This window comes from Triticum urartu, chromosome 2A (assembly GCF_056163025.1).
Source record: "Triticum urartu cultivar PI428250 chromosome 2A, HENAU_Tu73, whole genome shotgun sequence".
In the NCBI taxonomy this organism is placed as follows: Eukaryota; Viridiplantae; Streptophyta; class Magnoliopsida; order Poales; family Poaceae; genus Triticum; species Triticum urartu.
In genome coordinates, this window is record NC_141874.1 from 646,364,356 (window position 1) to 646,391,405 (window position 27,050).

Below are 27,050 nucleotides of genomic sequence, written 5' to 3' on the forward strand. Positions count from 1 at the left end.
CATCATCATCATCGCGATCTACACCAACACCTCCGCCATCTTCACCAACATCTCCATCACCTTCCCCCTCTATCTACAACGGTCCACTCTCCCGCAACCCGCTGTACCCTCTACTTGAACATGGTGCTTTATGCTTCATATTATTATCCAATGATGTGTTGCCATCCTATGATGTTTGAGTAGATTTTCGTTGTCCTATCAGTTGTTGATGAATTGCTATGATTGATTTAATTTGCTTGTGGTTATGTTGCTGTCCTTTGGTGCCCATCATATGATTGCGCGCGTGGATCACACCCTAGGGTTAGTTGTATGTTGATAGGACTATGTATTGGAGGGCAAGAGTGACAGAAGCTTCAACCTAGCATAGAAATTGATGCATACGGGATTGAAGGGGGACCAATATATCTTAATGCTATGGTTGGGGTTTTACCTTAATGAACATTAGTAGTTGCGGATGCTTGCTAATAGTTCCAATCATAAGTGCATAGAATTCCAAGTCAGGGATGACATGCTAGCAGTGGCCTCTCCCACATAATACTTGCTATCGGTCTAGTAAAGTAGTCAATTGCTTAGGGGCAATTTCGCAACTCCTACCACCACCTTTCCACACTCGCTATATTTACTTTATTGTTTCTTTATTTAAACAGCCCCTACTTTTTATTTACTTGCTCTTTATTATCTTGCAAACCTATCCAACAACACCTACAAAGTACTTCTAGTTTCATACTTGTTCTAGGTAAAGCGAAGGTCAAGCGTGCGTAGAGTTGTATCGGTGGTCGATAGAACTTGATGGAATATTTGTTCTACCTTTAGCTCCTCGTTGGGTTCGACACTCTTACTTATCGAAAACTGTTGCGATCCCCTATACTTGTGGGTTATCAAGACCTTTTTCTGGCGCCGTTGCCGGGGAGCAATAGCATGGGGTGAATATTCTCGTGTGTGCTTGTTTGCTTTATCACTAAGTAATTTTTATTTGCTGTTCTTAGTTGTTTTCTATCTTTAGTTATGGGTAGGAAACGCAAAATACCAAAAAAATTAGTTGTACCTACTAAACCAATGGTTGAAGAACCACTCAAAATATATCACACTGTTGAAGCTTATTACTTGGATCATCTTCGATCCCTTTGTGCTCGTGCCGAAACCCCAACTAGCTTAGTTGAGGGCAAATCTTTAGATGAGCATGCTTGTTATGTGCGACACCGTATATCTGAAAAAGGGAAACTATTATGGGGTCAAATTCAACGTTTGCAATGCTATGCTTGGAATTTATGTGCAATATATGATTTTACTTGTTGCTCTGAAAACCCTAAGAAACACCTTCCCTACCAATGTGAGTTTATTGATAATGGAATCTTATCTTCATATGCCAAGGGTGTTTATAATTACTATGATGTTCAACAAATTGAAGAATTTGTTGCTTTTAAGGGTGCTTTTGAAATTGATTCTTTGATTGAAAAGTATGATGCTACTCTTCACAAATCTGAAAACTTTGCCATATTTAAATATTGCTATGATAATTATGCTTCTAATGCTTATGTTAAACCATATATTGAGTACTACTCCGCTGTCCAAGAAGAGACTAATATTTTGCAGGAGTCTATGGAAGAAGAAATTGATGAAACTGTGAGCTCATTGGATGAAAAAGATGAGGAGGAGACCGAAGAACAAAAGGAGGAAGAGCGGATTAGCTACCCGTGCCCACCTTCTAATGAGAGTAACTCTTCAACTCATACATTGTTTAATTCCCCTTCGTGCTTACCGAAGGATGATTGCTATGATGGCTGTTATGATCCCATTGATTCTCTTGAAATATCCCTTTTTGATGATGCTTGCTATGCTAGTGGCCAAGATGCCAATATGAATTATGCTTATGGAGATGAACTTGCTATAGTTCCTTATGTTAAACATGAAATTGTTGCTATTGCACCCACGCATGATAGTCCTATTATCTTTTTGAACTCTCCCAACTACACTATATCGGAGAAGTTTGCACTTATTAAGGATTACATTGATGGGTTGCCTTTTACTGTTGCACATGATGATTTTGATAGATATAATATGCATGTGCTTGCTGCTCCTACTTGCAATTATTATGAGAGAGTAACTATATCTCCACCTCTCTATGTTTCCAATACGATAAAATTGCAAGAAACTATTTATACTATGCATTGGCCTTTACTAGGTGTGCATGAATTGTTCTTTTATGACATGCCAATGCATAGGAAGAGAGTTAGACTTCGTCATTGCTTGATATATGTTGCTTTGTGCTCACTACTAAATTACAAATCATTGTTAATTAAAATTGGCTTTGATATACCTTGGGATCCGGGTGGATTCACTACTTGAGCACTATATGCCTAGCTTAATGGTTTTAAAGAAAGCACTGCCAGGGAGACAACCTGGAAGTTTTAGAGAGTCATTTATTTCTGTTGAGTGCTTTCATATAGTTTTAAAACAACAAAAATAAAGAGGGGAACCCAAAACTTTTTCAAAAAGGAAAGTGAAAGTGAGAAAGAAAAGCATTGTTGAAGTGGGAGAGCTCCTTGAACTTTGTTCATGCTCACGACAACTTTGTGAATCTTGATTACAGAAACTTTTCAATAAAAATAATTATCCCCTTGTACAATTCCATTGTATTATAAAAATAATGTACCAAGGTTTGCCTTTAGGATGTTTACATTTGCTTGATGGTTTGTACGGTGCAGGACAGAAACTTTGGTTGTAGTGCGTGATTTTACATTTTTAGCTGGAACGTCAAATGATTCTGATTGTTTTTGCACTGTCTTCCTATACAAATTTTTTATTTTTCCTAATTTTGGTAGAATTTTTCAAGTATCAGAAGTATGGTGAATGTTCAGATTATTACAGACTGTTCTGTTTTAGATAGATTCTGTTTTTGATGCATAGTTTGCTTGTTTTGATGAAACTATCGATTTATATCACTGGATTAAGCCATGAAAAAGTTATATTACAGTAGACACAATGCAAAAACAAAATATGAATTGGTTTGCAATAGTACTTAGAGTAGTGATTTGCTTTATTATACTAACGGATCCTACCGAGTTTTCTGTTGAAGTTTTGTGTGGATGAAGTGTTCGATGATCGAGAAGGTCTCGATGTGAGAATAAGGAAGATAGGCAAGAGCTCAAGCTTGGGGATGCTGGGAAGGCATCCCCTCTTTCTTCAACAAGTATCGGTATGTTTTCAGATTCATTTCGTTCATGCGATATGTGCAATCTTGGAGCGTCTTTTGCATTTAGGTTTTTATTTTTCTTTTCATGCACCATGCTGGTATGAGATAGTCCTTGGTTGATTTATAGAATGCTCATTGCACTTCACTTATATCTTTTGAGTATGGCTTTATAGAATGCTTCATGTGCTTCACTTATATCATTTGAAGTTTGGATTGCCTGTTTCTCTTCACTTAGACAACCGCCATTTGTAGAATGCTCTTTTGCTTCACTTATATTTGTTAGAGCGTGGGCATATCTTTTGTAGAAAGAATTAAACTCTCTTGCTTCACTTATATCTATTTAGAGAGATGACAGGAACTGGTCATTCACATGGTTAGTCATAAAATCCTACATAAAACTTGTAGATCACTGAATATGATATGTTTGATTCCTTGCAATAGTTTTGCGATATAAAGATGGTGATATTAGAGTCATGCTAGTGGGTAGTTGTGGATTTGTAGAAATACTTGTGTTAAGGTTTGTGATTCCCGTAGCATGCATGTATGGTGAACCATTATGTAACGAAGTCGGAGCATGATTTATTTATTGATTGTCTTCCTTATGAGTGGCGGTCGGGGACGAGCGATGGTCTTTTCCTACCAGTCTATCCCCATAGGAGCATGCGCGTAGTACTTTGTTTCGATGACTAATAGATTTTTGCAATAAGTATGTGAGTTCTTTATGACTAATGTTGAGTCCATGGATTATACGCACTCTCACCCTTCCACCGTTGCTAGCCTCTCTAGTACCGCGCAACTTTCGCCGGTACCATAAACCCACCATATACCTTCCTCAAAACAGCCACCATACCTACCTATTATGGCATTTTCATAGACATTCCGAGATATATTGCCATGCAACTTCCATCATCATCATATACATGACTTGAGCATTCATTGTCATATTGCTTTGCATGATCGTAAGATAGCTAGCATGATGTTTCCATAGCTTGTCCGTTTTTTGATGTCATTGCTACGCTAGATCATTGCACATCCCTGTACACCGCCGGAGGCATTCATATAGAGTCATATCTTTGTTCTAGTATCGGGTTGTAATATTGAGTTGTAAGTAAATAAAAGTGTGATGATCATCATTATTAGAGCATTGCCCCAGTGAGCAAAGGATGATGGTGACTATGATTCCCCCATAAGTCGGGATGAGACTCCGGACTTTACAAAAAAAATAAAAGAGGCCAAAGAAGCCCAAATAAAAAAAGAGGCCAAAGAAGCCCACCAAAAAAAGAGAAAACAAAAAAATGAGAGAAAAAGAGAGAAGGGGCAGTGCTACTATCCTTTTTCCACACTTGTGCTTCAAAGTAGCACCATGTTCTTCATATAGAGAGTCTCTTGAGTTATCACTTTCATATACTAGTGGAAATTTTCATTATAGAACTTGGCTTGTATATTCCGATGATTGGCTTCCTCAAATGCCCGAGGTCTTCATGAGCAAGCAAGTTGGATGCACATCCACTTAGTTTCAGTTGGAGCTTTCATACACTTATAGCTCTAGTGCATCCGTTGCATGACAATCCCTACTCACTCACATTGATATCTATTGATGGGCATCTCCATAGCCCGTTGATACGCCTAGTTGATGTGAGACTATCTTCTCCTTTTTGTCTTCTCCACCATCATATTCTATTCCACCTATAGTGCTATGTCCATGGCTCACGCTCATGTATTGCGTGAAAGTTGAAAAGGTTTGAGAACGTCAAAAGTATGAAACAATTGCTTGGCTTGTCATCGGGGTTGTGCATGATCTGAGTATTTTGTGTGGTGAAGATGGAGCATAGCCAGACTATATGATTTTGTAGGGATAACTTTCTTTGGCCTTGTTATTTTGAAAAGACATGATTGCTTTATTAGTATGCTTGAAGTATTATTATCTTAATGTCAAAGGAGAGACTATTGCTTTGAATCACTCGTGTCATAATATTCATGCCATGATTAGACATACGATCAAGATTATGCTAGGTAGCATTCCACATCAAAAATTATTATTTTTTATCATTTACCTAATCGAGGATGAGCAGGAATTAAGCTTGGGGATGCTGATACATCTCCGTCGTATCTATAATTTTTGATTGTTCCATGCCAATATTATTCAACTTTCATATACTTTTGGCAACTTTTTATATTATTTTTGAGACTAACATATTGATCCAGTGCCCAGTGCCAGTTCCTGTTTGTTGCATGTTTTATGTTTCACAGAATATCCATACCAAACAGAATCCAAACGGGATAAAAACGGATGGAGCTTATTTTTGGAATATTTGGAAAATTTCGGAAGAAAAATCCACGCGAGACGGTGCCCGAGGTGGTCACGAGGTAGGGGGGCGCGCCCCCTACCCTCGTGAGCCACCCGTAAGACGGTTGACGCTCTTCTTTTGCCGCAAGAAAGCTAATTTTCGGAAAAAAAATCACGGCGAAGGTTTCAGGCCAATCGGAGTTATGGATCTCCATATATACACGAAACGGTGAAACAGAGCCAGAACAGAACGCAGAACCAGAGAGAAATAGAGAGATAGATCCAATCTCGGAGGGGCTCTCGCCCCTCCCATGCCATGGAGGCCAAGGACCAGAGGGGAAACCCTTCTCCCATCTAGGGAGGAGGTCAAGGAAGAAGAGGAAGAAGGAGGCCCCTCTCCCCCTCTCCTCCGGTGGCGCCGGAACGCCGCCGTGGCCATCATCATCATCACCGCGATCTACACCAACACCTCCACCATCTTCACCAACATCTCCATCACCTTCCCTCCTCTATCTACAGCGGTCCACTCTCCCGCAACCCATTGTACCCTCTATTTGAACATGGTGCTTTATGCTTCATATTATTATCCAATGATGTGTTGCCATCCTATGATGTCTGAGTAGATTTTCGTTGTCCTATCGGTTGTTGATGAATTGCTATGATTGATTTAATTTGCTTGTGGTTATGTTGATGTCCTTTGGTGACCATCATATGATTGCGCGCGTGGATCACACCCTAGGGTTAGTTGTATGTTGATAGGACTATGTATTGGAGGGCAAGAGTGACAGAAGATTCAACCTAGCATAGAAATTGATGCATACGGGATTGAAGGGGGACCAATATATCTTAATGCCATGGTTGGGTTTTACCTTAATGAACATTAGTTGTTGTGGATGCTTGCTAATAGTTCCAATCATAAGTGCATAGAATTCCAAGTCAGGGATGACATGCTAGCAGTGGCCTCTCCCACATAATACTTGCTATCTGTCTAGTAAAGTAGTCAATTGCTTAGGGGCAATTTCGCAACTCCTACCACCACCTTTCCACACTCGCTATATTTACTTTATTGTTTCTTTATTTAAACAACCCCTACTTTTTATTTACTTGCTCTTTATTATCTTGCAAACCTATCCAACAACACCTACAAAGTACTTCTAGTTTCATACTTGTTCTAGGTAAAGCGAACGTCAAGCGTGCGTAGAGTTGTATCGGTGGTCGATAGAACTTGAGGGAATATTTGTTCTACCTTTAGCTCCTCGTTGGGTTCGACACTCTTACTTATCGAAAACTGTTGCGATCCCCTATACTTGTGGGTTATCACGGGGCAAAAGCCTTTTTCGGTAATTATAAGTTTTTATTGTAAGTCTATGTAATAATGTTATAACATTGGGAATTCTAATAAAATTTTGCATAGACTATGTCACGTGGGGTTAAAATGAAGCACGTCCCATCAGCCGCCAATAAAGGATAAAATATCAATGTGAAAAGATTAGCGAGGGCGGAGCGCGCGGGGTGACAAAATTCTCAATGCCTTAGAGCATCTCCAGTCGCGCCCCCAACAGGCCCTCTTCAGGCGTTTTTGTCGTGCCGGCGCCAAAAAAACGGCCTAGTCGCGCTCCCAGAAGCCCGTTTTTCGCCGGCTTGGGACAAAACTGATGCCGGTGGACCCAGGCCGAACCCGGCGCCCTGGGGGGCGTTTGGGGAGCCGGCACAAACGAAAAAGACGTGTGGGTCTGCCCTGGCGGTGACCTGAGGGCCTTTTCCCGCCGTTTCTTGATGCTTTTCCCTCGCATCCCTCCCGCTCGCTCGCCTTCCTCCCGCCATTCCCTCCCTTTCTCCCGCCAAACCCCTTCCCGCTCGCCTTTCAGTCGCCGCCATACCGTCGAAGAAGTACGCCATGCCGCGCGCGGCGGCAACCACGACTGGCACCGTGGCCCAGCCGAAGCAGAGGAAGCCGAGGGCGCCGCCATTGAAGCCACCGGGCATGTCGAATGCCGAGTGGAATATGAGTTACACTTTGCGCGGTTAGACAAGTAACGGCACGAGTTACACGTTTTTTGCAAGTTTACGAACAAAAATGACAACGGCATAGAATATCACATCCACCCCGTAGCTTAGATACTATGGTGATATGAGTTTTTACACCGTTGGAAGTGAGATCCAATGGCTTGGGAGTAGTCTTTGTAATTATGCGCAATTTCCAAACTCTCCAAAGGTTTTTTTGCAAATAAAACATTCAGGCCTCGTGTGTGCCGCTGCATCTTCAATCCAACGGCTCCCCGGTGCTCATATTAGGTGCTCCCCGTAGCTTAATTACCCGCTATGGTGATTGGAGTAGTTGTGGGCCGAATGCTACGAAAATATAATCTAAACCGACCGGAATAAATGCCTACACAAATTAATCCAAGGTTGGAGTGTCCCTCGCAATGTAAATAGCTCCGGGTTTGCGAGGGATGGAGAGGTAGTAGCTTCAACGCGTGGAAGATACGGTGTGAGAAAGCGAGGTCAATCAAGAGACATATAGATAGAGAGACAAAGTGAGTGTGGTCCGACATTCATTGAACAAATATATATGCTCTGGAGAGATATTGTCCGACCGAGCTTTTTGGCAAGGGTGAGGGCTGTAAGATAGAGCTTGAGAGATGTTCCAGTCACAGGCATGTAGATATATTTTGTGCGTGGGAGGAAGCAAGGTCAACCGATCACATAGGGTCGCCGTGCGATCGAAAGAGTGAGACCGATTGGAGAGAGTGACCTAGATAGACGATGTGCGTGAGAGAGTATACAATGTGAATAGGTCGAATTGGGATCAAACATGGTGATATATCGTTTTTGTCCGAGAAAGAACGAGGTCAATCGAGACATACAGAGAGAGAGAGATTGAGTGAGCGTGGCCTACCATGAGGTCGAAAGAGTGGTGGCGGCTTGGATGGACTGACCTAGATAGACAATCTGCGTGAGAGAGTATAGAGTGTGTCGATTGAGGCCCGAACAGGGAGGTATATCATTTGTGTGTGAAAGAAAACGAGGTTAAACGAGACTCAGATAAAGAGAGCGATATTGAGCAAGTGTGGCCCGCCGTGCGGAAGAAAGAGTGAGACAGTCTCGAGGGAGTGACCTAGATATACAATGTGCGTGCGTGCGCATGCACGAGAGGTTGGGGGCTAGATAGGCAATGCATGTATTTAGCGCGAGAGGGTGAGAGGGAGAGGGGGGAGAGAGAGAGCTCGGCATGGGGTGCAATGGCGGGTGTGTGAGGTAAATACATTTGGTAACAGAGTGGAAAAAGGGGTTGTGTAGTTGAGAGACTTAGAGATCGAAACATGGAGAGAAAGAATGAGCGTGTGTTGGAAACCGATAGCTTCCTAAGGTGGTTAGGAGAGGAAGATTGACCGATACAGGAAGTATGCAACGTTTGTGCGGGGGGGGGGGGGGGGGGGCTAAAAACAACATTTGAATGTACATAGTACGAGACTTAATATCGATGTTTCAATTCAGTGTACATTGTAAGATTTGAACCGAGGACCAGGCATACGGGTAATTATTTCGAATTTGTGCCATACTAAGTTTCAAAAAGTTGACATTGACTCAGTTTGTTGTGCTATTTTGTAGGTCATATGTTTGAATCCATCCAAAAATTTTCTCACTACCATGGTGTTCATCATATACATATGAATTTGTATTAAAAAAGTAGCGTGGATACAGTGAAATGTGAAATTCATGTTAGAATTGGAGATCGCTACGTGACACACACTCTAATTCAAATAACTAACTACGTGACACATACTCTAATTCAAATAACTAATTATGTGACACACACTCTGAGGGAGTCCTGGATTAGGGGGTGTCCGGATGGCCGGACTATACCTTCAGCCGGACTCCTGGACTATGAAGATACAAGATTGAAGACTTCGTCCCGTGTCCGTAAGGGACTTTCCTTGGCATGGAAGGCAAGCTTGGTGATACGGATATGTAGATATCCTACCATTGTAACCGACTTTGTGTAACCCTAACCCTCTCTGGTGTCTATATAAACTGGAGGGTTTTAGTCCGTAGGACAACATACACAACAACAATCGTACCATAGGCTAGCTTCTAGGGTTTAGCCTCTCTGATCTCGTGGTAGATCTACTCTTGTACTACCCATATCATCAATATTAATCAAGCAGGACGTAGGGTTTTACCTCCATCGAGAGGGCCCGAACCTGGGTAAAACTTCGTGTCCCTTGCCTCCTGTTACCATCCGGCCTAGACGCACAGTTCGGGACCCCCTACCCGAGATCCGCCGGTTTTGACACCGACATTGGTGCTTTCATTGAGATTTCCTCTGTGTTGTCGCCATCAGGAAGGATGCCTCGTCCCGTCTTTAAATACGACACCGTTGCTAAGGGAGCTTTGGCTGTCGGCCAAACCCTCCGGCTAGGTGGTTTTCTTATGACCGCCTGTTCGGCTTCTGCGCCGACGATGACCTCTCGAGCCATCGAAAACAATCTTCATGTCAGCTCGGAACTCGTCGAGCAGTTAGATCCAATGGATCTCTCCTCCATAAACGAGCTCTTGGATCGTATCGCCGCCCTGGGAGTTGCTACCGATTACGACCAGATTGGGCCTAAACCCGATCTGAGAAAGATTAACTCTCCCCAAGTCACCCATCACGTTCCCGTGGTAGAGGGACAGTGCAGCGACCCTTCATCTATCTTAAGGACTAGCTACGTCTGGATTCCCGATCCCTCCAAGCCCGATACCCGCGGAGGGGAGGATATCACTCAAGACCTGAACTTAGAGTCAGGCGACGGGCTGGATTCATTGGACAACATCCAGGAATCCAAATTTTCGAGTTCGGAAATTCCTCGGCCTCTGAGCCTTAGATGGGGTGAGGCTTCGGGTTTAATTCCGCCCACCCACCCGAACATAAGCGATCTACCCCAAATCAGGCAAGAGCCCGATGAAACAGTACATCATTACTGGGCCAGATTCCTCCTGGTTAAGAACAGGGTAAAGGACTGCCGCGAGGAAGACGCAATCTCAATCTTTTGCAATAATTGCACGGACAAGGGAATCCTCAACGCCATAAGTCGCCGTGATATTGCATGCTTCGCTGACTTGGCGTCCATCGTGCGAAAGTACTGTGCGATGGAAAGCGCCTGGAAAACCGAAATAAAATTTTGGGACGATCCGGCCCTGAATACAAACCCAGTCCGAAATAAAAGGGTGCATCATCGCCAGACACCCGGGTCAAGCACCAAAAAGCAAAAAACCTCTACAGGGCATGGAACCGTACTGGAAGGATGGCTTAATGGACCCTGTAAAATTCACAGTACAGAGGACGCCACACCAACTCACAGCCTTAGAGCATGTTGGATACTCCGACAGGTGGCCAAAATTGGCGAAGATCTCCTAATTACGGAGGCCACAGAAAGCCACCCCAGAGACACCAATACGGTATTAACAGTCTTCGAGACTTTCGCATCAAATAATATGCGAAAAAGAACACTCCGCAGCCTTGCCGAAGTCTACCAAGTAGCAACAATAAACCCATGGAGTGACACGGCTATTACCTTTAACGCCAGTGATGAACCTAAATTCCGAACAGCCCGAGCACCAGCCGCATTGGTCCTCAGTCCAATAGTGGACGGCTTTCGGCTTACCAAGGTACTCATGGACGACGGCAGCGGATTGAACCTCATCTATGAGGAAACCGTTCAAAAAATGGAAATAGACTGGAACCGCATTGAGCGAAGCAGCACAACCTTTAGAGGAATAATCTCCAGTCGGGAAGCGCGCTGTACAGGAAAAATCACACTAGATGTGGTGTTCGGCACACCGGATAATTACAGGTCCGAAGAGGTCACGTTCGATGTGGCTCCGTTCAGCAGCGGTTATCACGCTCTGCTAGGGCGGGAAGCGTTTACAATCTTCCAAGCAATACCCCATTACGGGTACATGAAGCTCAAGATGCCCGGGCCTAACGGGATCATCACTCTCGCTAGTGATCCGGACATAGCACTCCGCGCCGAAAACAAGACAGCCGTACTGGCCCTCGAGGCACTATCCGAAGCCCTAGCGGCTGAGGAACTGACTGCGCTGCGCTCTACGGTGAATAGGGACGATGTGGTACTCAACAAAAGATCCAAGTCCACCTCCTTTAAACCGGCGGACGAAATAGTCAAATTCCAAGTCCATCCAACGGACCCTAATAAAACAGCTTCCATCGGGGCACAGTTAAACCCTGATGTAGATGCCGCACTGCGAGAGTTCCTACGTGAGAACTAGGACATTTTCGCCTGGCACCCGTCAGACATGCCAGGAATCTCGCGCAGGCTGGCCGAGCACAGCTTAAATATCCAAACAGGATTCAAACCTCTCAAACAGGCTCTTCGGTGTTTTTCCGAACCTAAGAGACAGGCCATAGGAGAGGAGCTAGCAAAGCTATTGGAGGCCGGATTCATCAGAGATATAAAACATCCGGACTGGCTAGCAAATCTGGTGATGGTACCAAAGAAGGACAAATCCTGGCGCCTGTGCCTTGATTTTAAAGACCTTAACAAGGCTTGCCCAAAGGATCCCTTCCCCCTCCCCCGCATCGATCAAATTATCGACGCCACCGCAGGACATGATTCGTTTTGTTTCCTCGACGCATATTCCGGCTACCATCAAATCAAGATGGCAGAATCAGACCAAGCCGCAACGGCATTTATCACACCATACGGCCCATTCTGCTTCAACACAATGCCCTTCAGGCTGAAAAACGCCGGCGCAACATATCAGCGCATGATTCAAACATGTCTGGCAACCCAGATCGGCAAAACAGTGGAGGCATATGTAGATGATGTGGTCGTCAAAACAAGACATGTCGAATCTCTAGTAGACGACTTGAGGATCACATTTGATAACCTCCGAACATACGACATCAAGCTCAACCCGGAAAAATGTGTTTTCGGCGTTCCAGCCGGAAAGCTCTTGGGCTTCATTGTATCCGGTAGAGGAATTGAAGCAAATCCAGCCAAGATCCGAGCCTTGTCGCAACTGGATATCCCAAAGGACCTCAAATAGATACAAAAGTTAACCGGATGCGTGGCGGCTCTAAGCCGCTTTATCTCCCGCTTGGGAGAAAAAGCCCTACCCCTTTACCGCCTCCTTCGGCGCACCGAACACTTCGAATGGACGGATGCAGCCACGGCCGGACTCGAAGAAATAAAAGCCATATTGGCAACAAACCCAGTCCTGGCCGTGCCAAACATTGGCGAACCAATGCTATTATACATTGCAGCAACACATCAGGTTGTAAGCGCAATGCTCGTCATCGAACGAGAAACGGACGGACACAAATTCCCCTTCAAAAGCTGGTCTATTATGTGTCCACTGTCCTCACTCCCTGCAAATCACGGTACCCGCATTATCAAAATATTGCGTACGCGGTATTCATGGCATCCCGGAAGCTACGACACTACTTTCAAGAGTGTTCAATAACAGTAGCCTCGGAAGTACCACTTAACGATATAATAAACAACCATGACGCAATGGGCCGGATTGCAAAATGGGCCATTGAGCTCCTCCCGTTCGACATAACTTATAAGCCACGACGAGCCATCAAGTCGCAAGTCTTGGCCGACTTCGTCGCAGAATGGACGGAGGCCGAACTCCCTAAAGAGTACGACACATATTCAAATTGGATCATGCATTTCGACGGCTCCAAGATGTTGGCCGGACTGGGGGCTGGCGTCGTTTTGACGTCCCCTACAGGAGACACAGTTCAATACGTACTCCAGATTATGTACACGGACTCCAACAATGCAGCCGAATACGAGGCCCTTTTACATGGTCTCCGGATGGCAGTATCCATGGGCATTCAACGCCTAGAGGTGCGCGGGGACTCGAACCTCGCAATATCCCAAATAAATGGAGACTTCGATGCCAAGGATCCAAAAATGGCAGCCTATCGCAATGCCGTCCTAAAAATGTCAGCTCGGTTCAAAGGGCTCAAATTCCACCATGTAGCCCGGGAAAATAATCAGGCGGCAAATGTCCTGGAACGCATCGGCGCAAAACGCGATGTAGTCCCCCCCAACATCTTCTTGGAAAGGCTGTTCAAGCCATCCGTAGTATGGGAAGGGGAGCCGAACAATAACAGCCCAGACCCAACCACACTGCCCGACACCGATCATTCTGACACAATTGGAGGCTCTGCCAATGAAATAACCCCTTCAGCCCATGTAATAATGGCCGTTATCGCCCCATGGATGGAACCATTCCTCGCCTACCTTACTAGGCAGGAACTCCCCGAGGACCAAAATGAGGCACGCTGCATAGTGCGGCGATCCAAAGCCTAGAAAGTCCATGAGGGAGAGCTTTATAAGAAAAGCACTACCGGAGTCCTTCAAAGGTGCATCTCTGAAGAGGAAGGGCGGAACCTCCTGGCTGAAATTCATGCCGGACTCGGCGGTCATCACGTGGCAGCTCGGTCCCTTGTAAGCAAGGCCTTCCGTACAGGCTTTTATTGGCCGACGGCCCGGGCAGACGCCCAGGACTTAGTCCAACGATGCACCGGTTGCCAGCTCTTTGCAAACCAAAGCCATATGCCACCCACCGCCCTCCAAACTATCCCCATCACTTGGCCCTTCGCGGTCTGGGGGCTTGACATGGTTGGACCCCTTAAAGGCGGAACCCACAAGCAAAAATACTTACTGGTCATGGTGGATAAGTTCACCAAATGGATAGAAGCCAAGCCTGTTAAGACGTCCGAATCCGGAGCGGTGATAGACTTTATATCCGGGGTTGTACACCGTTACGGCGTCCCCCACAGCATCATCACAGATAACGGCACGAACTTTACGGCCGACGAGGTAAAACTCTGGTGCAAAAACATGGGCATCAAGCTCGATTATGCTTCCATCTATCACCCACAAACTAACGGCCAGGTCGAACATGCAAATGGTCTTATCATGAGCGGCATCAAACCCAGATTAGTGCGGTCCCTCAAGGAATCTAACACGCACTGGGTAGAGGAGCTCGACTCCGTACTCTGGGGGCTGCGGACCACGCCGAATCGCACCACCGGATACACACCATTCTTTATGGTGTACGGCGCAGAGGCAGTTTTGCCTTGCGACATAATTCATGACTCACCTCGAGTGCGCATGTACGAAGAAAGAGAAGCCGAGCTCGATCGACAGGACAGCATGGACGCATTGGAGGAGGAGCGTGACGTGGCAAAAGCCCGCTTTGCATTCTATCGACAGCAGGCTCGAAGATACCAAAGCAGAGAAGTACGGGCCAAAAATTACAACGTCGGCAAATTAGTTCTACGACTACCGGACAAGAAAAAGGACAAACTCAAGCCCAAGTGGGAAGGTCCCCTCATAATTGATCAAGTCCTGACTGGTGGAGCGTACCTCCTGCGAGATGCATCGGATAACCGACTTGAGCCGAACCCATGGAACGCAGCCCGTCTCCGAAGATTCTATGCCTAGCGCCGGACTCTGTGTTCGTCTCTTTCCTCTGTCCATTTTTTATATACTTTCTGTCTTATATTGCTCTTCTTCTCTCTCTCTCTCTCTTATAGCCTTTAAAGGCTCATAAAGTGACGCGCTATCCACGCTCATTAAACCTGGGGGCTTCTTTAAACAGAAGCTTATTTATATGGGCTTCATGCCCAACACACGTGTCACACTTCCGCATGTACCTTTTATTCACCATTATATGCATCGATATGACTTAAGTTTTGGCCAAGCTGGGTTGCCTGGCTCCTGTGCTTACCCCTACATTCCCGATTGTTCGGCTAGGTGGTAAAGGGAGCACCTCTGCGATTGTTACTGCCGGGTCAGCCGGACGTGTACCTCAGACTGGGTGAAGCCAAAAGCTAGCGTTCTTAAGGGAATATTCGGTCGGTGAACTAAAGATGATCTTTTTTTATTTATCTATACGCCCGCAGATGTTTTTTCCTGCGTTTCTTTTCGCAGCATGGACATGCACTTTAGGGCATGCCCCCCAGGGAAAGGAACCCCTAACGGAACTATTCTCCCTGGAAGATGTTTCTTACTAACCATGTAATATAACATAACTTGTCGGGCACTTGTCTGTTCACGCACTAATGACCCCTACGCCTGGTCTCCATGCATTCCCCGGTTCCTATATAACCGCATGGGAATTCGGACACACTCCGGACCGTCAGGTCCCGAGGCTGAAGCGAAAAGGTCGGCCATGGCAAATGATCTACAATCTGGCTAGAAGGCATTATAAATGTCAATTAAATTACATAGTCATTTTGATTGATTGTATTCCTCTTCAATACCATCTAACAGGCTGTCTAATTTATAGTCCTGCTGGGAATACTTTGCGGCCAACTCTACTTGGCCGTATACTAAGCTTACAGGGATCTCCTTCCCATCGGGCCCTACAGGACCGACCTCGGCCATGTGGTTGGGGTCAGCCTTTGTGTACCGCGTCTTCACCATGGCCTAGGCCTCCCTAGCACCTTAACGGCAGGCCGATATCTTCCACAATCGGAAGCGCCGCCGTGCTCCCTTTAGCTTCTCCACAAGCTCTCCAAGACCTTTGGGCATGGAGATGGATGGCCACAGGGCCTGGGCGACGCCTTGCATCGCCTGCCGAACTCGATCGAGCAGTTGCGAGAGCTCGGGGAGAAGGTCACCCGTAGAACCGGGCATCTCCTCTGCAGGACGACCTGTTAGCACACCTACAGACATTGCTCTGTTAGTCGACTTCCCCGCCGAACTTTCTTTCAAAGGTTCGTTTAAGCACTTACTAAAAATGCCGCGCCGAAGCCGCTGATTCTCCTTAACGGAGTCTGACAGCTGGGCACGAACATCTTTCAGCTCGACGCCCAGCTTGGTGTTGGCATCTTGGAGATCGTTCTTCTCCCGCCTCACCTTTGTCAGCACCTTCTCACCAGCTTTTAGCTGGCGTAGGAGGTGTTGCCTTTCTGGATTCAATCCGGCACCATCTGCAATTTCATTTGTCAAATTCGCACCCATGTCGTGCTTCGCAAAATACTTATCTTTCGAAGTGTATATTACCAGAGGGGGTCTCCTTGGGCTCTCCTGCCACGGCTAGTGCGGCCTCAAGTTGGGCTTTGCACTCTTCTAGCTCCTTGGACAGTAGGGAATTCTTTTCTGTAAGAACCTGCATAACAAATGATCCTTAAATCAGTTATTCTAACTGTTTCAAGTCTCAGGGGCTACTGGTATATATATATAATTACCAAAATTTTCTTACCCGTATGTCTTTCACATATCGCTCCGTGGCTCTGGCTAGACCATTTTGAGCGGCACGGAGGTATGCATATCTCGAATTAAAGGCATCTAATGCCTCTTGGGAGAAACAAGCATCGCGAAGAATTGTCCGGCGACGCCTGTGGTTCATGGCACTCTCCACCTCAGAGTTGGTGGCAGACAACCTGTCCACATCCTCCATCGGAGGAGCGTCCGGTGCGCGCCTTGTGTTCGCCTCCACCTCCGGACCAGGCTTTGGAGCCTGGCTGGTGGAGGCGTGGTTGGCAGCCTCTCCGGGTATAGTCCGGCGAGGTCTCTTTGTCCTGAAGAAAGCGCGAGTGTTAATATGCCTCGCAGGTGTAACACCTGGGATAAGGGGGTGCGCCATACCTTTGCGCTGACGCCTCGGTCCGGACTGCACCTCTTTTCTGCCCACGGGGCCCTGCGGCCCCTCATTGGCTTGCCGCCGCAGGTTCGGCCTCCCGTCTCAAAAACCTCCCCTGCAAAGCTCAGTTGTAATCAGGAAACTGAAAACACGAGAGGGCGGACACCTATTCGGGGTATTGGGACTTCGATCTCGGTTACCTGGGAGGCCGGGATTAGCCCTGGGTAATCGGCCGTAATGGCCACCAAGGCGTTGTCCTTGCTCAATTGATGGAACACTCCATCAATTAGCTCCACAGATATGTCCGGATCCTCTTGAGAGGCCGGGTCGAAGGACCTTCCTGGGTCCTCGGGTTGTGGAGGAGGGCTGTTTATTTCCTTAACAGCCCGGCGCAGTTCCTGCGTTGAAGTCGTTAGACTGAATATTTAACAATGGGAATACAAAACGGATGGGCAAGTAAATGCGACCGCTTACCCAGCTTGGGGGATTGTGCATAGAGAATCCACCCTGTGGGTTGACGCGGAGGAATTCCTCCTCTTCTCCCTTATATAAAGTGGACAAGATCTTTAGTAGAGCGGCGGCTGAATCCGGCCCCTTACGGCCGTAGCGGGTGGCGTCGTCCTCCCCATTGAAGTCCCACATGGGGTGGCTCCTATACTGAAGCGGCTGCACCCCCCCGCATGATGCATTCGGCCATAACCCCGATCATGGTCAGTCCAGAATGGGCTAACAATCTTATTCGGCCCATCAGGTAAATGATGTCCCTGTCACTTTCCCTCTGAGGGCTCCGTGGACGCCAGCTTAGGCGTTTCTTTAAGGGAGCATTGTCGAACTCAGGGAGGCCGATCCGAATAGGATCCGACAGCGGGACGTCCTCTATATAAAACCACTCCGAAGGCCACTCTTCGGATGCCTTCTTTGGGGTTCCGGATAGATATCCGGTCCCGGCGATGCGCCACACTTCGGCTCCGCCCACTTGATACATTGACCCCTCCTTAGAGCGGGGCACAAGGCAGAATAACCTTTTCCATAGCCCGAAATGAGCCTCAACACCCAAGAACAGCTCGTGGAGAGCTACGAAGCCCGCGATATGCAATACGGAGGCAGGCATGAGATTGTGTAGCTGGAGGCCGTAGAACTCCAGCAGCCCCCGAAGAAATGGATGGATTGGAAATCCGAGCCCTCTTATTAAATAAGGGATCAGGCATACCTGCTCTCCTTTGGAGGGATTAGGGGCACTCTCCGCTTGCTTTCCGCCGTTATAGATGGCAAGACCGGCTCGAACCGGGATCATATAGGCTGGGGGGAGAAATCCCTTGGTCTTGAGCGTCACTAGCTCGCTATGCGGGACGGAGCATCTCTCCCAATATCCAGGCTGAGGGCTGGAAGGGCGAGAGGAGGAGTTGCGATGGCTGGCCATGGTGGAATGGACCTTTGTCGGATGCGCTCCGATGAACACTCGCGAAGGGGGAAGATGTGGTTTGGATCTAAATCCTCATCCCCTTAAATGGGCAGCTCATTTACGCGGCTAGGGGTGTGAATGAAAAAACACTCAGACTTTTCATATTTGTTTGACACGTGGGAGACGGCCATTATTGGGCGTAGAAGCCAAGGAGCGCAACATTTACAAGAAACCGGACTTTATTCAAAAGTTACACGGAATTTGGAGGAGAACCCGCCTTGCAATGCCGAAGACAATCTGCGCGCCGGACTCATCGTCATTAAAGCCTGGTTCGGGGGCTACTGAGGGAGTCCTGGATTAGGGGGTGTCCGGATGGCCGGACTATACCTTCAGCCGGACTCCTGGACTATGAAGATACAAGATTGAAGACTTCGTCTCGTGTCCGGAAGGGATTTTCCTTGGTGTGGAAGGCAAGCTTGGTGATACGGATATGCAGATCTCCTACCATTGTAACCGACTTTGTGTAACCCTAACCCTCTCCGGTGTCTATATAAACCGGAGGGTTTTAGTCCGTAGGACAACATACACAACAACAATCATACCATAGGCTAGCTTCTAGGGTTTAGCCTCTCTGATCTCGTGGTAGATCTACTCTTGTACTACCCATATCATCAATATTAATCAAGCAGGACATAGGGTTTTACCTCCATCGAGAGGGCCCGAACCTGGGTAAAACTTCGTGTCCCTTGCCTCCTGTTACCATCTCTCCTAGACGCACAGTTCGGGACCCCCTACCCGAGATCCGCCGGTTTTGACACCGACACACTCTAATCCACGTTAGCGTGGGTACCGTTTCGATTTTTTTCAAATAACTGCTCATTAAATAATTTATAGTACTCCCCAAGGTTGTCAGAATCGCGATTCTATGACTTTACGATCCAAACTAACCCCTATGATTGTACGATTTTAGTTCATAGAATCTACGTTTCTACGATCCTGATAGTGAAGATTCTATGATTTGCGATCCTGCCATCGGAGCTCCGATCCGATTCAAAATCGTAATTCTGACAACCTTGGTACTCCCTCTGTTCACTTTTATAAGACCTTGAAGACATTTCAGACAATGTGCAAAACAATTCATTTTAAGTTGTCTGAAACGACTTACAAAAGTGAATGGATGGAGTATCTCGTTTCGAATGACTAATTATTGCAAGGAAAACACGGGCATGGTAATACATACAGATTCGTTTGCAAATGAAAGAAGATTCGTTTGCATTCTCAAATGTAGGCGCACCAGGCAAACCAGGGTCGTGTCGGGGTGGACGCTGCTTCGGTGCCTTAAAGGCAACTGCCTTTGGGTCACTGACATGTGGGCCAGCCACCTGTTGGGCCCATATGTCATGGACACAAAGGCAGGTGCCTTAAGGCACTGAAGCATAGCCCTGTCGGGGTGGTCGCGTGTGTCGGACGAACGCGTAGCACCCAGCCACCCACCCCCACCCCCCAAAAAGGATGACGACAATATAAGTTCGCGCTTCCACGTTTCGGATTGAAATATCTGGCGGCCCTAATTCCAGCCCTGCAAAATCTCTCTTCTCCACCGTCCCCTTCCGTGCCCAGATTGCTCAAATCCCTAATTTGCCGCCAACCCTCGAATCGCCCCTCGTCTCGTCTCTTTCCCCACCGTTCCCCACCTCTGTGCCGGACGACGATGATGAAGACGACGGTCGCGCTTCACCACCGCACCGGAGCTACCTCATCTACGCCCTCGTCCACCACACCGGGTGGTCCACCGACAACGTCGGCTGCTGCAACTGACGTGCCTCACAAACATCGAGTTCCACCGCATCAGGTGCGCTTCACGGACGCCGTCTCCCAGCTCACCGGGGCTACTTCACTGAGCACATCGTCACACCTCCGCCCCCCGAGGCCGTTGGGGCTTCACCAACGGTCTCGTCCACCGCATCGTAGCGCTCCGCTGCCACTCAAGATCTGCATCCGTGCACGGCTAGCCAACGCCAGCGCATCACCCTCATCGGCTCTGAAGTGACCCGCACTCTAGCTAGGCGAGCATGCCCAAACGTCGGCCTGAACTAGGTATCCACACATCACTCCCTTGTGCACTGTTCCGACGATGTTTGGATATCCTTTCACTGCTTTCTTAGCTTACACGCCTATGCAACTCTGACCTTAACTCTTATTTCTTCTGGAGATATCATCTGAAACAAGCAAATCCATATTTTAGCGAAGCATGACGGTGCTACGGGATCTGGTACACATCCAGCACACCCATATAACCTTGTAAGTATCTGTCCTCCGATACAACATCAAGGTCGATTCCTCTTATTTGATCAACCATTCGCCGTGTCAAAATGCAGAGGGGGATGCAAGGAGCACAAGGCCTGCACATCCAAGCAAGTGGTAACATGGACTTGTACATGGAACATCCCAAGCGCAAGCAGAGCTGCAGTGAGCCTGTACAACGAGCTAGCGTAAGTCACTGCATTTCATTTAATTCGTACTGGCATTCATGTATGATTTGTGTGCAGTGGCTGATCCACGAATTCAAGTTACCAGGGGTGAACATTTAACTTAAAAAATACGAAGGCACTTGCACTCCGGAAATCAACATAACTTGAGAAATGTGAAGCTACATGCACTTTGAAAACCAGCTAATGATCCAAAGTAGTTCAGATTATAAACACTAAATGATGCAAGCACCAAGAAACACAAAATGCAACATGGTGTACAAGGACTACAAACATGGTTTGTACCTGCTTGAATTATTCGTTCTCTGGCTGAAAATATCGAAGTGTAATTGCACGTATAACCGGTGCGCAAACTGCATATCAATATATCTATCCTGCACAAGTATGCCAATAGTTTCAAACAGATTATAAAAGTATTTATGCTATGTTGTCATGATACGGGGACTTTCTGGTAGATGGCCTCGACGTTTTCTCAAGCTATGAAAATGCACTATAATTTGCTTGTCATCAATGCCTGCAAATCTCTGTCTCTCTCAACATAGTAGATCATCATTAGACACTAAATCCTTCAATGAGCTTGCAAAATGCTTGCATTAGATACCTCATTAGACACTATATGTTCATCACCAGGAGCATGTAAAATGTTTGCATCAAATCCTTCATTAGCAGTCTGTTCATTAGACACTTCAGGCTCAAGAACAACATGAGCTTGTATGTTTGCACCGGAAACTTGATTAGATACATCAGATTTAGTCAGTTCAGTATTGATTGGGGTAATTATAAAATAAGTAGAAATTGGTTTCATTTTCTCATAGATTCCCTACATACAAGCAGTTTTACAACACCGTCAGGTTTAACTATTGGCCAGAAATTGAAGAGTTGAATTAGATATAATCAGGGATGTGATGTACCTGCTCGTTGCACATGCTACTCTTGCAAGCTGCGACTGTCTGTTTGCGCAAGCTCGATGCCATGCCCGTGATGCCGCCGCTGCCTCCCATGCAGGCTACACCCAGGGTTGGATCTTCATCTTCTTGTCCTTCCGTTTGCTTGAAGCCCGGCGACCGCCCTCCAACGAGGGCGCGAGGAAGTGCTGTGTCGGTCTGTCCAGCGGCGGCTAGGTTAGGAGCGAACAAGACTGGAGGCTGGAGCGAATGAATTAGAATTTTTCCTGTTGTCGATCGATATGGGAGGCGCTCATTTGGGCCGCGAGCCTGCTATAGGGACTACCTTGCACTTATGTTATTGGCCCATCCAAATTGAAACATTTTTCTTCATTTTTTACATTGCCTGCTCGTGCGTTGGGACGAACAAAACTAGCATGGGCCAACCTGGACGACTCAAACTAGGTGCACACTTTCCAGCCACCTGAGGCGGCCGCCCATACCAGCCCCTATGGTGGCGTCGCCCCTTTTTGCGTGTATGATTGGATAGTAAAAAATATTCCAGTGGCGCTTTTGATTTACCCACAGAATGGTTGAATTGCTTGTTTCTATGAACCGAGTTCGCCAATAATGTGAAGGATGCCAGTCTTTTCATCCTATTGTAGATTGCTTAGATCTCGATATGCCAAAAGTAATCGCATGAAATATACAGTAAAAGCCAGTGTGATGTGTTTGGCTACAACCAGTCCGACTACACGTCCTCATATAACATATCAAGGACGCACCATCTTACCAGATTAACCATTCGACTTACCCATGCAGTGTGGGAAGAAAGAAGTATTGGGACTGCGTATCCAAGCAATTGATGCATGGACTCCTTCGTACAACCTTGTAAGCGAAAAAGAAGTTGCAGTGTGCCTGTACAAAGAACTAGTGTAAGTTCAGTTACCTGCTTCTCAGAATTTTAGTTAGCCACTTATTGCAAAATTGTTCAATTACGTTGCTTGGCTTAATTTAGTTTGCTACTGATTACATAATGGCACAACATGTTAATCATATTGTAGACTGCGCCTATCTATGTGTTTGATACTTACTGTTAAGAATTACCTGTTTGCCTTAACTTAAATATCTACTTGTTTGTTTAACTGCTTTGCTGCTGCAACAGCGGGTTACAATGATGTTAATAACTACTTTTCAGCATCCAATTGAAACTCTTTAATTCCTTGTTTGTTTAAATGGTTTGCTGTTATAACTCCCAGTTGAGATGTTTTGCTAACTTCAACTTTTCTGAATCCAATCGGAACTTTAATGGCAAAACAGGTTAGCCCAAGATCAAAGAACGAGGTCCCCATGGACGTTGCATCATCCCACAGCAGTGGCACCGGCCCAATCGTGCATTATGAATTGCCAACTGCTGATGCTCTAGAGGCTAAACTAGTGGTAGAAAGAGATTCTGCTTCTGCACTTAGAGATGAAGTTGACATGTTGAGGAAGCAAACAGCACAATCACAAGCAGTACTCAAAACAACCATTAAATATTTGGTGGATTTCAAAACAAAGCAAGCTGAGACTGACCAGATTGTTAAGGTCCTGAAGGAAAAAGCAAATTAAATTCCTACTTGGTAAATCATAGGTGAAATGTTCTTTCCATAGTTGAATAACCTTTGTGTTGTTTGTTCATGTAATCAATCAAACCATTTGTTTTAGAGATCATATAATAATTGTTTTTTTGTTTTTTTTGTTTGTAATTTTATTTGAGCACAAGTCTGTATTAATTGGTAAGACTCGGAGACATTTCATTTGGATTGCTGTCCCAGACCTACAAATATGCCAATCGGGCTGAATGTGCATTCAACAATAGTAGTATAGATGGACCATAAGTGGCACACATCGGAAAGGGCCAAGATGCTGGCTAAAAAAAGGATGCTGTTGTAGCCAAAAAAAGTACAACGGCCTGGCTTATGTATGTTAGTTGATATTATTGATCCATATACTCTATAAGTGTTTATATGTCTGTTAGTTCCGTACATTCTTGGTTGATTGACTCTGTATTTGAATCTTGATACATCGCTTGTGTACATATCTAAATGGCAGTACACATTATGCTGCGTGTGACATTTGAGTTGGACATGAAGTGTTCCAAATATTCGAATTCACCTTAAACTGGATTCTAGTTTCTGAATTTGAGTATCGGCATTTGTAAACCATATTCATATATGACAGTGGAATACATCTTTGTCGTCCTTTTGAAGATATATAAAAACACATAGAATGATTTATAAAGATTCATATAGGAAAAGAAAATGGATTCGAATTTAGTTGCCAGGGTAAACGTGGATGCTTATTGTCCCAAAATTCGAAAGAAACAGCAAAATGTCCACTCCCACATCGGCTGCCCGAAGCCAAGTGTTTGGGAGATGGAAATTACTGTCTACCCATTACACGGATAATCCATCGGCCCGATTTCCACTGCTCTAAATAGGGGTAGGTTAGTAACTTCAATTAGACGTGACACGACCGCCTCTGAGCCCATTCTGACACGGTGGGCGTCAAACATGGGCGGCAAAACTCATTTGATTCAAGCTCGTCCGAAAGACCTGTGTTTCTCCCTCCATTCCCCATTCATACACGGTGGGCGGCAAAACACCCTCTCCTCGTCCGAAATAGATGTAGGCTAATATTTTAAATAGGGGCAGATGTGTAACTTCCATCAGACGTGACACAACCGCCCTACCTGTCAGCCCCATTCATACACCGTGGGCGCCAACCGTGGGTGGCAAAACACCCTCTCCTCGCCCGAAATAGTTACCGGCAAATATTTGGGAGATGCGAGATTACCGTCCTATCCCCAACCGACGAGACGTCCAAATTTGAAACGGGGGATAAGTTCATAACTTTCCCATATTTCAGACAGGCGCGTCCCAAAAACACGGTTCCCCGTACCTCTCCCTCCATTTTCCCATTCGTACACCGTCCGCGCTAGAACACCCCATTCCCACACTAGCCTCCGTCCGCCACCCCATCCATCGCCGCCGTCCTCCACCACATCCATCGCCACCGTCCTCCACCATGCCGGAGCGCCTACCAAGACCGCGTCGTCCACTGCTAGAGATGGACGTTTCTCATCCACGGCGACGAACCAATAGCCTTGCATCGCGTCCTCTCGCTTCATCGGTGCCGTCGTCCTCTATGCCGGGGCCGCTCACACGACCTTCTCTTACACCGCAACGGGACTTATCCCCTGATGCACCCATCTACCATCGCAGATCGGCTTCAACACCACCGACAACCATCGCACCCCCGATGCCTACACGGCACCGCAAGAGAGGTGGTACTTCATATCTCCTCAACTTTTTGATCTCAACCAGAAAATAGATCTTAACTTGGTTACTCTACTTTCTTTTCAGCTCTTAGAATTTAGTTCTTAGTTCGAAGTAAACAATGGATGCTAAATATCATTTCTCCGGTTTGCAGCTTCAAATCTGCCATGGCACAGCCATAATACGGTTTAATTGATCATGCTTAGGGTTTAATTGATCATGTTGGTTCCGTGGTGGTTTCTTTAATAGAAATCAGAGGGGAAACCCTCTTTTGCTAAAAAATATATGCTTAGAGTTTCCCCCTTTTATGATCACTATACGATCAGAATACATGCTTCGTGTCATAATAACACTGCTCCACCCATCAAGCTAAACAAGCTTAGTTGTTCAAATACGAATCTGATATTATTAAAACAGAGTTGTTTAATTGGTCAGCTAAATGTTCCTAAATTAGTTTCGAAAATGCATGTTCACCGCTCGGGTGTGTATCTCTGTGTGTGGTCTGGTCAGCATGGTTGGGGAGGTGAACTTTGCATATGCAGGGGTTTATAGGGAGACACTCTCCGAGTTGAAACCGCAATGCATTCCATAGATAATCTGACTACTTTTTATGTTTTCATGAATCTCAGATTCTGAACAGCATCGTAATGATTATGAGCTTGCGCGCATGAAAAGAATAAAGCAGAACAATGCCATGGCTGTCAAACTTGGCATTAAGGGACTGAAATCAAGTCTGGATGCAATGCAATGCAAACACTCTCCACCTACAGATTCATGCTCAGAATATGATCCTAACAGTGATTCTGAGCTAGAGGGAGACCTAAGTCAATGTAGCTCCCTAGTGGAGGAGTCAGAGGAAGATGCCCTATCTTATTCACCCATCAAGGTACTTGCTCTAACTTTCCAAGGTTACATTGCTCGCACATATCTTGCAACTGATGCTTTTCATTGCTTCTACTTTGTTGAACTTCCATTAGCTTAGTTTACACATCGTGTATGTGAATACACCATGCCTATCCATTTTCAGTACATATTCCATCTGTCATCATACCATATTTATCCATTCAAATGTTGTTCTTGTGTATCAGAAGTTCAAAAGGAAGAGGGCGATTGCTGATCGTGGAGGAGCACAAGCAAAGTATTTGGAAAAGGTAGTGGCACCTGATAAATCAAATAGCCCATTAGGTGTAGTTGCAATATCACCTGACCCACAAAATACCCCAACTCTAGCAGACTCTAGCCCTACTACACTGGTCATTTCTGATGCCCCAACTCAGCAGACCCCAACTGCAGCAAACAGTATGATTATGCCAGTTGACATAGCACCAGCTGTACGACGCAAAACCCCCATTCCAGCAAAGAGTACACCAAATCCAGTTGCCAAATCCCTTTTCGAACCAGAGAGAGCCCCAACTGCAGCAAATAGGACCCCTGTTCCATTTCTTCCCAGTTTAGAAGACGAAGCTTATGTTGTTGTCTGGAACTTTGTGTGCATCTTTCCTTCATGGAAAGATTATACCGTAGACACAGAACAATTTCCAGTCTTCCTCCGCAACTTACGTGTAAGTAATGTACTAATGTTATTCATGGTCATTACTGCATATGTTTCTGCTGACAGAAGACACAAGATTTCATTCTTTTAAATAGGCAAGGCGTAAACTGGATTGTGATGATGAGCAACGGTTGGTTGCGCTTTTCAAGCACTCATTGATGAAGTATCGTTCCTACCTGAGGCAAGCGCACTTCGATGGAAAGCCTCTGAACGAAATTTCTGTAAAGTCTCCGGTGCTACATTTATCCGACGGTGACTGGAATAATCTTGTTACACATTGGTCTCGGCTGCAGCGTAAGGTACTGTC

The 27,050-nt window shown here is 46.0% G+C and overlaps 1 protein-coding gene across 1 annotated transcript in view; it reads left to right on the forward strand.

Moving 5' to 3' along the window:
* Positions 1 to 27,050, forward strand: part of LOC147986385 (uncharacterized) — a 67,140-nt gene that overhangs the window by 20,382 nt on the left and 19,708 nt on the right. Inside the window, exon 3 of the mRNA XM_087541988.1 lies at positions 19,911 to 19,914. Within this exon, the coding sequence (XP_087398114.1) occupies positions 19,911 to 19,914 (4 nt within the window). The remainder of the gene's footprint in view (positions 1 to 19,910; positions 19,915 to 27,050) is intronic.